The 14,404-nt window shown below is 38.1% G+C and overlaps 1 protein-coding gene across 1 annotated transcript in view; it reads left to right on the top strand.

Moving 5' to 3' along the window:
• Positions 1–258: 258 nt before the first annotated feature.
• EP300 (EP300 lysine acetyltransferase) overlaps positions 259–14,404 on the top strand; it is a 72,738-nt gene continuing 58,592 nt past the window's right edge. The window contains exon 1 of the mRNA XM_019734493.3: positions 259–821. Coding sequence (XP_019590052.2) covers positions 728–821 — 94 coding nt within the window. The 5' untranslated portion in view covers positions 259–727. The remainder of the gene's footprint in view (positions 822–14,404) is intronic.

Here is a 14,404-nt window from a genome sequence, read left to right as displayed (position 1 = left end):
GTCGGCGCGGGCGGGCGGCACTGTTCGGCCCGGCCCCCTCGGCCCTCTGGGCCGGCGAGCTCCGCGCCCGGCGTCCTCGCTGCTCCTCCGCCGCCCGCCGCGCGATGTGAGGTGGCGGCGCCAGCCTGGCTCTCGGCTCCGGCGAGCTCTCTACGGCCATTAGAGGCCGGTGCGGCGGCGGCGCGGAGCCCGGCAGCAGGAGGAGGGTTCGGAGGGTGGGGGCGCAGGTCCGGGAGGGGGCACCGGGAGGAGGTGAGTGTGTCTTGTCGCCTCCTCCTCTCCCCCCTTTTCGCCCCCGCCTCCTTGTGGCGATGAGAAGGAGGAGGACAGCGCCGAGGAGGAAGAGTCTGATGGCGGCGGCGGAGCTCCGAGAGACCTCGGCTGGGCAGGGGCCGGCCGTGGCGGACTGGGGACTGCGCCTCTAGAGCCGCGAGTTCTCGGGAATTCGCCGCAGCGGACGCGCTCGGCGGATTTGTGTTCCTGTGCCCTCCTCCCGGCCTGGGCTCAGGCCCGGCCCCTCGCACTTGCCCCTACCTTTCTATCGAGTCCGCATCCCTCCACAGCCACCGCGACCCGGCGAAGAGAAAAAGGAACTTCCCCCACCCCCCTCGGGGGCTGGCGGAGCCCCCCAGGCCCACCCCAGGGAGCGGGGCGGGGATCCCGGGCTGAAGAAGAGATTTCCCGAGAATTCTCGTTTTCCTCGCCTGTATCTCCGAAAGAATTAAAAATGGCCGAGAATGTGGTGGAACCGGGGCCGCCTTCAGCCAAGCGGCCTAAACTCTCATCTCCGGCCCTCTCGGCGTCGGCCAGCGATGGCACAGGTTAGTCTCCGGAGTCCTCTCCTCCCACATCCCCTTTCATCTTTTCTGCTCGGTGGACCTTTATTCTTCCATATTTTCTTCGTTTTTCTCTCTTCCTAGTTCTCTCCATTAATTTTAAAGGTGTTTGAATGAGCTGCTCGAAGACGATCAGTAGTAGCCCAACCATTTTCTTTGCTTCCTAATACATTCGTTGCAACATTATGTCATATCGATGTGTGTTCTGGAATTAGAGCTCTTGAGTGGTGATATAGAAATGGCATTTATTGTTTCCATGCAGTTTAATTTTGGATACGCCAATGCATTTGTGGGAAAGGGCTTTTTATGCAATTTTACTTTTATTTTTTTGTTGTTGATAGATGAGGAATTGCGAATCCTTTCGCCTTGGTTGCACTTACTCTGTTTCCTCTACTTTCTACTCTTCCTTTTCAAGATTTTCTCTTTTTTGCACAAGATTTTCTGTTGAGGATGAAGGTGTAAAAAAATCTTGGTTTTATTTGTTAGTGGGTGTGATTCCAGGATTTCGTGTTTGACGTGAGGTTTAACGTCAAACCTGAAATATGGTTTGAATGATTTTACCTACAATTCCTAGCTTTTTTTTTTTCCTTTGCTTTAAGAATCAACATGGAGCGCAGTTCATTTTACATCTTCTATTTCTTTGATGTGAGACCAAAATGTCTGAAACTCGAGGTTTTCAGGTGGGAGAGCGCAGGGACATTTTCTTTGCAGTTTGTAGTCACTTTGTTTTTTTTGGGGGGGAGTAGGGGGGAGATACTGATTTTGTGGAGTTAAGTGCTTGGAAATCAAGATAGAAATTCAGAGTCCCAACCATGAACTGATCGTACACAACTTTAAAATGTGCTTTGTGTTTGTGTGTTTTTGCCTTTTTATACTTTAAACATATTTGATTTCAGTTTAAAAAATCTCTACGAATTCTTTGTGGACTAGCCCTCACAAGAGATAGTGCAGGAGACTTCCTTCCATCATCCCTTTCTTACAGTTAGTTTGGTGCTGTCCTGATGACCACCGGCCTTCTCGTTTGCTGTCATAGTTGTTTGGGGTGCCAGGATAATGAAGAGGAAGAATGGTTGGCCATTTGACTGTCCACAAGATTCCCCCCCACCCCTTACTACGGAGCATCTCTTGAACTCCCCAAGAACAAGCTCAACGTCATCCGTCCATCTGCCAGTGAGAGTACTTAATGGAGTTAAATGTACCCTTTGAGTTTCTATAGAACTTCTAAGCACATTTCTAAGTAGGTTTCATCTTAAAGGGTGAAAATGTAAGGGTATGGCAAATACTTTCGTTTCTTTGCTTTTATAAAATGTGTTATGAGTTTAAGATAATCAGCAAAAACTAAGGATTTTTGCAGAGTTCCTCTACTTCAGGCTTGTAACATTGGCAATGCGTGAACTTTGATCTGTCCTTATTTATGCCTTGAAGTTTCTGTCGTGTTCAGAGATTTTTTTTTTTTTTAACCTAACCTTTTTTTCTCAGGATTCATGCAAATAAAGGGTAACCTATTCCTTTGCATTTATTATAGTGTCGTTCAGAAATTCTTATAGATCACTATTAGGCATGTTTTCACCTGTAGATTTTTGGGTTGTTTCTTAGTTTTTGTGTAAAATGGTAATGGATTTTACATTTGAGTTTGCCAGTGGCTTGGGATATTTTAGAGAAAACTTCTTTTGTATGCATTATTTTTATTACTCCTTTTTTGAGCAGCTTAGCCTTGGAGTAATAATGCAAGTCTTGAAGGGAAGGCTGTTCTCTCTTTTTCTTGTTCAGACATCTCTGTTCAGGTGGCACTACTACATTCTCCAGGCTTGATCTGTGTACTTGGTAACTTCAGCTAACTCATTTGGTAGGGTCTCACCTCTCTAACACAAAAACTGTTTTGCTTCTTGAAATATCTTTAAATAATTATGAGAGTCCTAAATATATCAAGTGGGTTTATATAATAAACAAACCTTCAACGTTGAGATTGACTCAAGTCTTAGTACTAAGAGTTTATCTTAGTTACCTTTCTCTAAGTTTTGTAGTGAGGTTTGACTTCCCCTGCCTTCTCATTAAGATTCTAATCCAGGAATTCTTTGCTGTCCAAATTTTAATTCTAATGGGTCTAAGTTGTTTTTGTTTTGTTTTTTCTTTTTTGGGGGGAGGGGGCTTGGTTAGGGTAGATATAAAGAAATACTGTCCCCCTGTGAACTTCAAGTTGGGCACCATTACATTTCGATTTTTATTTTTTTTTAACATCCAGTAGTGTGTAGTATAAGTTCGCAGGCAACTTTTAACAGAGACACATCACTTTAAAACTTTAAATTTCAGACTTGTAAATTCTACATTTTGACATTTGAGTTGTTACCAATATTTTATAAATGTGAAAGTAAGTTGGTCTTTGATACTTGATTATGAATTTTATCTGAAAACTTGAAAATGATACCGAAATTCTAGCTACCAGAAACTTTTTTAATGATTGAGGCTTGCAATTTTTAGTGTATGTGTACCTACCAAGAGTGTTTGCGTGTACCAGTTTCATAGGAAAGAAAACTAGAATCCAATTGAGTTGTCATGCTAAAGCGTTACAAAACAAATTAACGTTTAAATCTCAACTTCTGAATTTCTAAGGTTGGCTATGGATGCAGAATAAAAATGACTTAAAGATTGTTCTAAAAACTTTCCAGGTTGATTCAAGTAACTTGAATTCAACTTTCACATGTTGGAATGGAGAGGAAGACACTTATTTTTTAGCTTTTGTATCTTTATATTCCTGTTTCAATCATTTCACTTGATTCATTGAAAGTTTTAACTTAGTATGGTTAGCTCAAAACTGTTTGATAAATTATGTATTCCCCCCACCCCAAAAAGATCATAAAAGCCATTTGTAAAAAATTTTTGGTGAAATTATTGACCAGAAAAGCTGAACAGGTAAGTCCTGGAAATATTTCTTGAACCTATTTCTAATAATAACCTGAGCGATGTGGATGATATGTTGCCTTCATTGTACACTGGACATATTCTGTCACTGTCTAGTAAACACTTAGTGCTATATGTACTGAAAGGACAGATTCTGGAAAGGGGTGACAGAAACAGCGCTAGGATATGGTATATTAAGTAGGTAAAGACCCTCTGGTCTTGGTACAGCTTTGTAGTCATGTGTCAGAATTGGCTTGGATTTTATGCCTGTTTTTCATTTTAAAGGCGCAGGGCAGCTTGTGTATAAAATATACCTGATTTTAACCACTAGATTAATTAATGTGCACAATAGAGAAGTGGTGAGGATTTTTTTAAACGTCAATTTTACTTTCTCAAAATATTTTGTATTAGTGATTTATCATCATAACCAGAATTTTTTTTTCCAGCTCTTAAACCTGTGATACTGTGTTTTAATTTTATTTTTTACGCATAGTGTGTACATTAGAGTTCTGCTTCTGGCGTGTTTCACTTATGGCTCTTTGACCCAGTGAGATATTGCTGACCTCAGTGTTAAAATTAAAGTGCAAAACATTTTACCAAGTGCCTTGAACTCTGGCAATTGCTTATTCTCAAGGCTTTGTAAGTTCATTTATATGGCTTCAGGAAGGCTATCTGTGGTTGATAGTGAGATAAAATGACTTTTGTTAAGTTGTGTAAATCTTGTATGTGTTACAGTATTGGTGCCCTTCCCAGCAGGAGTTCATGTTCTGTTGCAGAGGTAACAAATGTATTGGCATGTCCATTGAATGGATGGTGAGGACCAAGGAAAGGTTTCTGCCCTTGGTTGCCTCTTGGCATTATTTTCTGTTTTACTTTGCTTTTCTACCTCCTTAGTCTATTCTATATAAGCGGCGGGGGGCGGGGGCATTAAAACAGTAAATTGAGAATTGATGGGTAGTGAGTGGTATTTGTCAGGACATTAAGTGGTATATAGGAAAGGGAAAATAGAGTAGGAAGAATGTTGCAGATACAAGTGGGAGTGTAAAATACTTCTTCCTGGTATATTTACAAAAACAATTCAGGAGTTATTCTGCGAAACACCCAACAATTAATGGAAAAATAAGACATGTTTCTTTTGTGGGTTTTTTTTGTGTTGAGATTTTAGGGTTTTCTCCTTTGAGAATTTTTGAAATTGAATTTGTTTAGGATGGCAAACATTAGAGAAATTAATGAGTGAGTTTAAAACTTGTATCAAGTGTAAAAATTTTACAACACTGAATTTTGCGGGTGATTTTTTTCATGTGATGGATGGTAGTTTTCATCCGAAATTTTAATGGGAGATTTTTTTATTGCTCAGTTCTCAAAAGAGGTTTAAGGGAATAAATATTAAGTGAGGTGGTAAGCCTCTTCTGAACAGTTTGGATATTGTTTGTTTTTAGATGTATATCTTTTTAAATAAATGCCGCAAAAGGTAATTAGGATTAATTTAGTTGAGAGAGAAAATGAATTAAAACTAGTGAAAAAAAGTGCGTGGTTAGGAGATTGGGTTTTGGAGTCAGATTACTAGAGTTCGGGTCCCAGACCTGCCTTCATTAACTGAACCGTGGACCAATTCCTTAACCTCTCTCAGTTTTCTCACCTATAGGACCCCCCTCCCCCATAGGATTGTGGTGAGGAATCAATGGGAACTCTCTTTATCAAATGCTTAAGATGGTGCTTGCTGTAGCGTAGTATGTGCTCATTAAGTGTTAACTGTTTTTAACCTTACTACTAAATATACCCAAAAAATCAGTGATAGGTTTTTTAATGAATATGTGGAGACTGGAAAAAGAGAAGACCAAGTGCGTGAAGTTCAGAGAGTAGTCTTAGAAGTAAGGCTTATGGTGCAGAGTTAGCCTAGACAACATCTCCTCGGAGATTGCGTTTATTGAGAGTATAAGAATATGGCAGCAAAGATTAGAACAAGAATAAAAGTACTACATATACTGTCACGTAGGATGTCTTGTATATGTAAGTAATTGAAATGAAAGGGAACACATTTTTAAGGCATAATGAGAAATCAGAAAGATTGTTTTTATTGGAGATGTTCAAGCTAATGGCTTTTTGCTAAAGAATTGTGTGGTTGAACACTTCTTTCTACTTTTTATTTGCTTATCTGGGTCTTAAAAGAAGACTCATAAAGGAAGAGGAAGGAAAGTAGAAGGAACAGTGTGGCGCTTTTCACATTTTTTTTGACCACACCCAAGTAACTACATTTTACGTGGAAAACCAGAGACCCTGTCTCAGCAGAGGAACAAACGTACACTTACCCTCACTGCTTGTTCATGTCCCACTATTGTGTTGTGACCCACACTTCGGAAAAGACTGGCTTAGATGAGTTGACAAGGTGGCAATTGTATTGGACTAACATTTTCTGTATGCTAGTTTTTATTCTTTAGTACAGGGAATACTCTGGGAATCCAGACAGACATAGACCCTTCCTTCCTGGAGCTTACAGATAAGGGGAGGAGAGCTGCATCCAAGTCTGATGTGACCGGCATTGCATGTGGGAAGTGCAGTGTATATTGGGAGAAACGGGACTAAACCTGTAATTACTGTCACTCTGGTGGCCGGCCGTCTTTGAGGAATTATTGTCTGTCTTTGGATCTGAAGGATAGATCCAGGGTTAGTAAGAGTGAGCCCAGGCTGGGAACGAGAATACGGCCTGTTCAGGAAACCTCTAAGTTCCATCTGGCTGGGGGTATAGCAAGATACATGAGCTTAGAGGTGAGCAAGGGGCTAGTCATGCAGGGTTTATAATGCTTATTGGAGTTTAGGCTTTCCATTTTAGCTCTTTCAAATGGATGGGACAGAACTGTACCTTAGATGATTTACTAAAGTGAGGAATTACTTTGAAAGGAACAGAGAAAAATATAAAGCTGGGAGACCAGTGAGAGGGCTGTTATTAGGATTCTAGCTGTGGTGAGGGTGGCCTGGATTAGTAGATGGAAAGAAGTGAAAAGATTTGAGAGAAGGTGGTAGTCTAAAGAACTTGGTGGTTAATTAGATGTTAAGGTAGGACGTTGTGATGGAGGAGTCAAGGATAATTCCCAAGTTTCAAGTTAGGGCAGCTGAATTGGTGAGGATGCCATTCAGTAAGAGCAATCAGGAAAAAACGTATTTCTGTATAGATGTGGGAAGAGGTGTGTGGACATTTTGAAGTTACGTGATTCTCCTGAATTGAGTGTTTTCACTTGGTGTATCTCTCATTTCAGCCAACAAACACTGACTACCCACCAAGTTTTAGGCACTTGAAATATAAAGATGAACTAAGGTGCGAGTTCTGCTCTCAAAGACTTTAGGGTCTGGTGGGGTTGGTATACTTGTACACACAGTTTTCCCATCAGTTATACTCTTAACTTTTTTTTAAATGTTCTGGATAAAGGCAGAGAATAGGAGTTATATGTGACAGCGTGGGTTTGGAGTATTGAGGGGGAAACTTCATAAATAAAATGTGTATTTGAATGGGAGCCGGAGAAGTTAAACATATCTTATCTTTTAACAGAAGTGGGGAAAGTTGGGTATTTCAGGTGAGACAAATACAAGTGGTTCTCGTGTGACTGCAACACAGACCATATGGTGGAGTGTTTTCATGGGAGACAGATGAAGAAGGATGTTGGGGTCCTGTTATGGAAAGCCAAGGATGTCAGATATGCTAAGGATTTTGACATTTACCATCAGGATAAAACTGTATGAGCAGGAGAGTGACATGGTCAGGAAAAGGGGAAAGCCTAATTCTGGCGACACTACAGGATCAGCAGCAGGGAGAGGACCTAATAGCAGGAAGACTGAGGGTATGTCATTTATCTCTTGAAATGCACTTATTTATTTTCCTTGAAAGTTTTTGGTATTGTAATTACCACACAGAATTGTTTAGTGTTTCCTTTTTTTCAACATCCAGGTTTTGTTTACCAGTTGTCATAAATGTAGAAAAACAGCAGATAACTCAAAAACCATTCACTCTCCCCTTTTTCTTTACAGATACATAATTTTCAGGAGGCTTTTTTTTTCTTTTTAGGAGATAGTATGATAGTTTCATTATCTAGAATCCACTATAGGTAGGTATTCCCTTAGAGCAAATAAACTCCTGTCAAGCAAACAAATCCTAGTCTTAACCATAAAGCTTCTCAATGTTACTACAAAAATCAAGAAATGATCAGTGGTAGTTAATGTGCAGTTTAGGTTTAATTATAAACATGTCATTGAGTTGATTCTTTTTTTTTTTTCATTAAAGAACTAAAGTTATTTTATATATAGACGGTAAATGCATGATCTAATCAATCAATATTGACATATACATGTATAAATATGTACATGTATTAAGTATCTGTTGCTAGCAATTTATTTATTTTTTGTATTACTTTCAGGTGCACAAAACAATGTAATAGACATTTATCATTTATATCCCTCACACTGTGACAGCCCCCCTCCCCCCCATCTACTACCCCTCTGACATCACACAGTCATTACATTTTCCAGTCTCTATTCCTAATGTTGTACTCTGCTTCTTGTAACTGTGTACTTAATATATATATGTACATGTATATATAAACTTGTAGTTGACATTCCTTATTGTTCAGCTTCAGCTGAGTTGATTCTTAAGATGGGATTTTAATAAATAATAGTGTCCTCATATTTTAGTTAATTTCACGCCAAAAAGTGCCAATATATTAATAAATCGATAAAAGTAAGGCAAATTGTTGATGTAAAATTTGAAAAAGTGGCCCCTGGTCACATTCTCAGTCAGTTATAGCTCTACATCTCTGTTTAAATTTTGAGACCTATCTTAAATGTATTGAGGTTAAAAATCAACCTCAAGTCAATCCCAAAGTATAGGTATACCTTTCGATGTCACGATTTGAGGACAGTGTTAGAAGTGCACATTTTGAAATTTGCTGCACATTTGCTCTTTGACTGTTGGATTTCAAAATTCAACAGCTGTCAACATGCATAGCTATGTGATCCTGTAAACTTAATATCGATTATCATCTGATTCAAATTTATATATAACTCACGGGTTGTTTCTAGCTATTTGGGAAATTACTACATCTTTCTTGTCTTTCCAGCATGGCTGTTTCATTTAATTCTGTGTTCTGTTAAATTGCATAGTTTTAAGTGTGCATCTTTTTTCTCAGGTGGGTTGTTTACGATTAGGCTAATTCTGCTCCATCTACAGAGTATTAAAATACTATTTTTAAATAAAGTACTGAATGAAGGTTAGGAAAGTTGTTTTACCTGCTAAATTGATGAAGTTTGCAAAACTGCCTCATTTTAAAGGCAGAGGTGTTTTAAAATGTCATGCTAAGCTCCCAAAACAGCTGAGTTAATGTAAGAGTGCCCCAAACCAATAAGAAAGAGATCTTTGTGAGATTGATAGTTTCAGTGTCTAGCCAAGCTGTTGCTGGAGTTTTTAAACGTTACGTAGATTTGACTTTTCCTCTCCCTATTTTTTAAAAATCCCAAACCGCTCACTTGGAACTAACTAGTAGGGGAGTAGTTAGTTCCAGGTGAGGGGTTTGGGATCTGTGTGGTCTGAACTCTACCAGCCTCATCAGTCTCTTTGCTCCCCCTCCTTTGAATTTTTTCAGTTGCTGGACTGGCTGAGCTTCAGGTTGTTCACATCCTGTTCTCTTTCTCCGCACTCTTCACCCGTCCACCTTGTACTCATCCCCTGGACTCACCACCGGGGGGGAGATGAAAGAAAGGTTTCAAGAGCTGGAATGTTTATTTTTTAAAAAGCATTTTAATGCCATTGAAAAGTAGGAGCATTTCAATACCAGTGGAAGGAGGAGAATCAGTGGATGGATTCTGTTTTCTAAGTGGATACTTGAGAAGTGACTGACTTTAGAGTACTTCGTGTGGGTATTTTGCTTAATGTGCGCAGTTTAAGAGCAGAACTGAGTTATTTGACTTCAATTTGCCTGAAATTTAAAAATAATCCTCATTGTTGAACAAATAATATGTAACTGGAAGAGATACTATTGTGTAGTAGAATTAGATTGTGAGCCAAAATGATCTCAATTTTAAGTTGTTTTGCGTTCTAGTTAGTAATTAAAAAATTTTTATTTATGCTCAGACAATGCAGTGTTTGAGATTATATTGTTAATCCTAATTTTGAAGGTTATACTTCATTTATATATTTCATGGTGGGCAATAATTGTCTGGTTTTTCGTTTCATGAAATTGTCTTGATCTTTTGGTTTATGAAAAGGCTAAGTGAGCTATTTATTTTACAGGAGATTATATGACTAAATATGCTGTGAGGACCACAGCAATGTAGGAGCCACCAAGGGTGACCTACAGAATCAGTATGTAATAATGAAAGGATGTTTTGACTCAACACTACTTTCCCACGTGCTCAATCCAAGTTTATTTTTGTTTAAATTGTCACATTTCTGATACACAGTCCATTGAATAAATCTCATGTATTCTGCTGAACTTTTCAAATAAGATTTAAGTCTTCCCTGTCATTCACATTTTGTTTGCATGACTAAGTTTGGACTGAATGTACACTCAGATGAACAAACATTTTATTCAAGGCCATTTTGTATTTGAGCATCATTAAATGTGTTTGGGAATTTAACAACAAACTATTTGGTAGAAGTAGTCTGCTGATGATGTTGATTGATATTTTAGAAAGTAAGCAGGAAATGTCTTCCTGGAGATAGTGTAAATTCATTCATTTCGTCAGTTGTATGTGATACTCTTTTGCAATATTTGCCACAGGATAGTTTAAAGGTAATGGAATAAAATTAGATTTATAAATTCTAATCAAAGAGAAAGACATGGGAGTAAGCAAGTCACACGTCTAAGCTCACCTTAATATCTAGAAAAACACTTGATGTCTTTTACTTTACCTCCTACTTCTCAATCCATTGCTCTTTATGTTTGCTCTTTACAACTCCACTGAACTGCTCTTACCTAAATTACTAAATATATCCTATTATCTACATTCAGTGAATTCTCTCTGGAGCATGGGACACCACTAACATTTCCTTCTTGGAACCTGGTTTCCAGGACAGTATTCCTGGTGGATGGGCTGGGAAATGTTGGGTTCTAGCATCTTTTGCTGGTTAAGCTCATTGTCCCTTAAATACTGGCCTTTCCGGTGGTCCTGTTACTGCCTGATGCTGACTTAAGCTACACAGTTCTCTGTCACGTGGCCATGTAGTGCTCTGATTGCCCATCGTGATGACAGTATCCCTGTACTCTTAGGTTGTCCGAGCCAGAAACAAGTCATCCTTGTTTCTTTCTTTTCTCTTAACCCCCCCTACCTATAGTCAGAAAAAGTTCTTTTAATTGGCCTCTGTGATGCCTCTGTTACCTTAGTACTCTGCTCCAGGGTTAAGTCCTAGCTTTCCTTATTTCTGCAGCAGCAGACTCCTGACCGGTCTCTCTGACTCTAGACTTGTCTGTCAGATTCATTCTTCATCCTGTTTGCCTGACTGGCCTCTAATGAACCCAAGTTTGTTCTTATATTTCTGCTTAAAATTCTTCAGTAGATCAATTTTCTGTCTGGAATAAAAACCCCAAACTATTGTGTTAGAGGACCCTGTAGGTTGCTTCTTATATTTATTGAACATTAAATTATATTCAGCTGATCTGAACTAATCCTTGTGAAGGGCACGTTGAGATGGGGGCCTAAGAAGATGATTTATTTGAACCTTTATTTTTTTCCCTTTCCTTGACGGAAAAGGAAGAACCTGAGGAGTTTACATGAAATTGAGGCTGGTCAGTACTAAAACCCACTGTTTAATAGGATTTATTTAAATTATGGCATTTAAAATTGTAATTATTTTCCCTTGCATCTTCATACATACTGCTTTTAGTTTGGGACTTGCTTTTAGACTACTGGGTTTCATTTGCTATTTATGACAAACTGGCTAAAGATAATAATCTCTTATTTTAGTAGCCTTTTTACAGTATGCTGCTCATGAATTTGCTACCAGATTTTTTTTTCTGGGAAGCCTTTTTAGAAACAGCTAATGGGGAAAGATTTGAAATTTGATGGCTAAAATGACATCCACATACATACTAGGTTTTTGAGCGTTAGTACTCTTAACCCTACCAGTATAGAATTGATTATTTACAATTTGAGTAATTTTTCTTAGTCTGGAAATATTATTTAAATTTTAAATGCCATAATTTAATGTTCAGGAATCTAATACAACTGCTAAAAATTAAGTCTGTTACTTACATAGAGCATCTTAGTGGGACCCAGGGGCTTCGATAGGGTCCACGTTCAGTAGCAGAACAGTGTGATCTTAGGGAAGCCACTGTCAGCCTCAGTTACTGCGTCTCCAAAATGAGAGAATCCATGATTTTCACACTAGGTCCTCCCTGGGAGGGGCAGTGTTCTAAGAGAACTGAGAAAGATGGACCTTCATTCTTCCAATTCCTCGTCGGTCAGCACTGTTCTGCTTTTTATTTTTTATGTTTTTGTTTCCAAGTAAACACTGTACTAAGACCATCCCAAAGGATCCTTTGCACCACCAGGTCTATAACTTTTTAAAATAGGGTTAATAAATTTTTGCACATTCATATTACACATTTATATGCTTTAGAATCTGTCCTTTAGAATCTTTAAGATCCATCTCATTGGTTCTTAAAACAATTCCATGAGGGAGGAAGGTAGAATAAGTTTTACTACCTTTTGATAGAAAAGGTAACGAGCTCACAGTTGGGAAGTGACAGCTAAATGAGATCTGCTTATAAAATTCAGTTTAAATCCAGATATTTGGACTCCTTGAGCAGTGCCAAGTTAGATACCAGTGATGGCTGGTGCCATTTAGGAACCATAAAATGTCCAGAACTTTCAGGCATAATCAAAGTAGGAATAATAATCGCAGCCATTGATATCAGATGAAATAATAGGGTCTGTTTGATCAGGGGTCAAAGTATATATGATTTTTTTTCATAGTCTTCCAGATTTAATCAACATAGTTTAAAAGGTTTAAAGTGGAGGTAAGAGAACTTTTATAAAGTTACTATGATACTCAATCAGATATCAATAATTATAGTATGCAGTTGTAGAATTGCTAGAAACATTATCTAATTCATTCCATGAGCATGTGCTAGGTGCTGTTTGAAATGTAAATATTAAATGAAACCCTTATCTTTCAAATACTATTTGGTAAAGAAGTAAGATGCACATAAATACTTAGCTATAACAAGAGATAGGTTAGAGATAGCTATAACAAAGGGAGCCATCTTGGGAAACAGCAGTATTAGGACCGGTCTGAGTTAAAACCTGAGTAGTAACTATAGTTAGGTCTGTTGAATGTACAAGATTGCCATTTAAAGAACAACCCTATAACCTTTATTTTTAGGGTCTACCAATGTAAACTCTCCTGTCTGCTTCACAATGGATCCCAACTTGTAATGTGATGTTAAATGTTTTACATAAACATGAAACAGCAGCAAAGTGCTGTAGTATAAGTTAAATTAAAACCCTTAAGATTCTGGGGCCTGCAGTAAGACTTCTGTGTTACTGAAGTTAATTTCTCAATGCACTCTGCTATTACCCGTTTCTGATATTGCAAGGATTAACAAGAATAATACAATTATTGAGGTGTAAAGAACAATATGTGCAAGGCAATGATCTAAATACATGTATTAACTCAGTTAATCCTCACAAATAACCTATGAAGTCGGTACTTTCCTGTTACACAGAGGTGGAAACCAGGTTCTCTGTGTATACTTTAGAATCATCTTGTCTGGTCCTGGAAAAGCTTGTTAGGATTTTGGTTGGCATTGCATTAAGTCTATAGATCGATATTGGGGCAGAATAGATGTCTTTATATATCAATGATTTGTACACAGATGTTTGGGGTATTATCTATTTGGGTAGTCTTTCACAATTTACATGTATTTTATAGTAACATTGTCAAATTTTTTTCTAAGTGTTCCCCATGTTATCATAAATTGTATTTTAAAAATTATTTCTAACCATTTTTTTGCTGATGTATAGAAATGCAGTTTAATTTGTTTGTATTTGTGGTATAGTCAGTCACCTTGCTAACTCTCTCACTATTTCCAGTTCTTTGCTTTGGATTTTCTATGTTGAGAGTTACATCATCTGCATACAATAAGTTGTGTTTCTTCCTTTTCAGTCTTTTTACTTAAAATTTTTCTTGTATTATTGCTTTGGCTAGGTACTTCAGTACAATGTTTAATAGAAGTGGTTGTCATGAGTATCTTTGTCTTGTTCTGATACTAAAGAGACTATTAATGTTGGTCTATTATGCATATTTTGTCAGTTTAGATTTTGGAAGAAACTTTTTTTATCAATTTAAAGAAGTTGCCATCAGTTTCTTGATTGCTATAGTTTATTTTTAATGTAATTCAGTATTGAATTTTATCCAATGCTTTTCTTCTTTTCTTTTCTTTTTTTAAACTTTATTTAAGTGTGTTTTTCTAGGACCCATCAACTCCACCACAAGTAGTTGTTTCGATGTAGTTGTGGAGGGCACAGCTCACAGTGGCCCATATGGGGATGGAACCAGTAACCTTATCGTTAAGAGCACTGCGCTCTAACCAACTGAGCTAAACGGCCACCCCCAATGCTTTTCTTACAGTCATTGAAATGAATCTTAGGTTTTCTTTCCCTTTGTTATATGGTAAATGACATTT

Source organism: Rhinolophus sinicus, chromosome 1, assembly GCF_057876585.1.
Source record: "Rhinolophus sinicus isolate RSI-liver-muscle chromosome 1, RSI-T2T, whole genome shotgun sequence".
In the NCBI taxonomy this organism is placed as follows: Eukaryota; Metazoa; Chordata; class Mammalia; order Chiroptera; family Rhinolophidae; genus Rhinolophus; species Rhinolophus sinicus.
The sequence above is the reverse complement of the archived record's forward strand: the minus strand, read 5'-3'. Positions and strand labels throughout refer to the sequence as shown.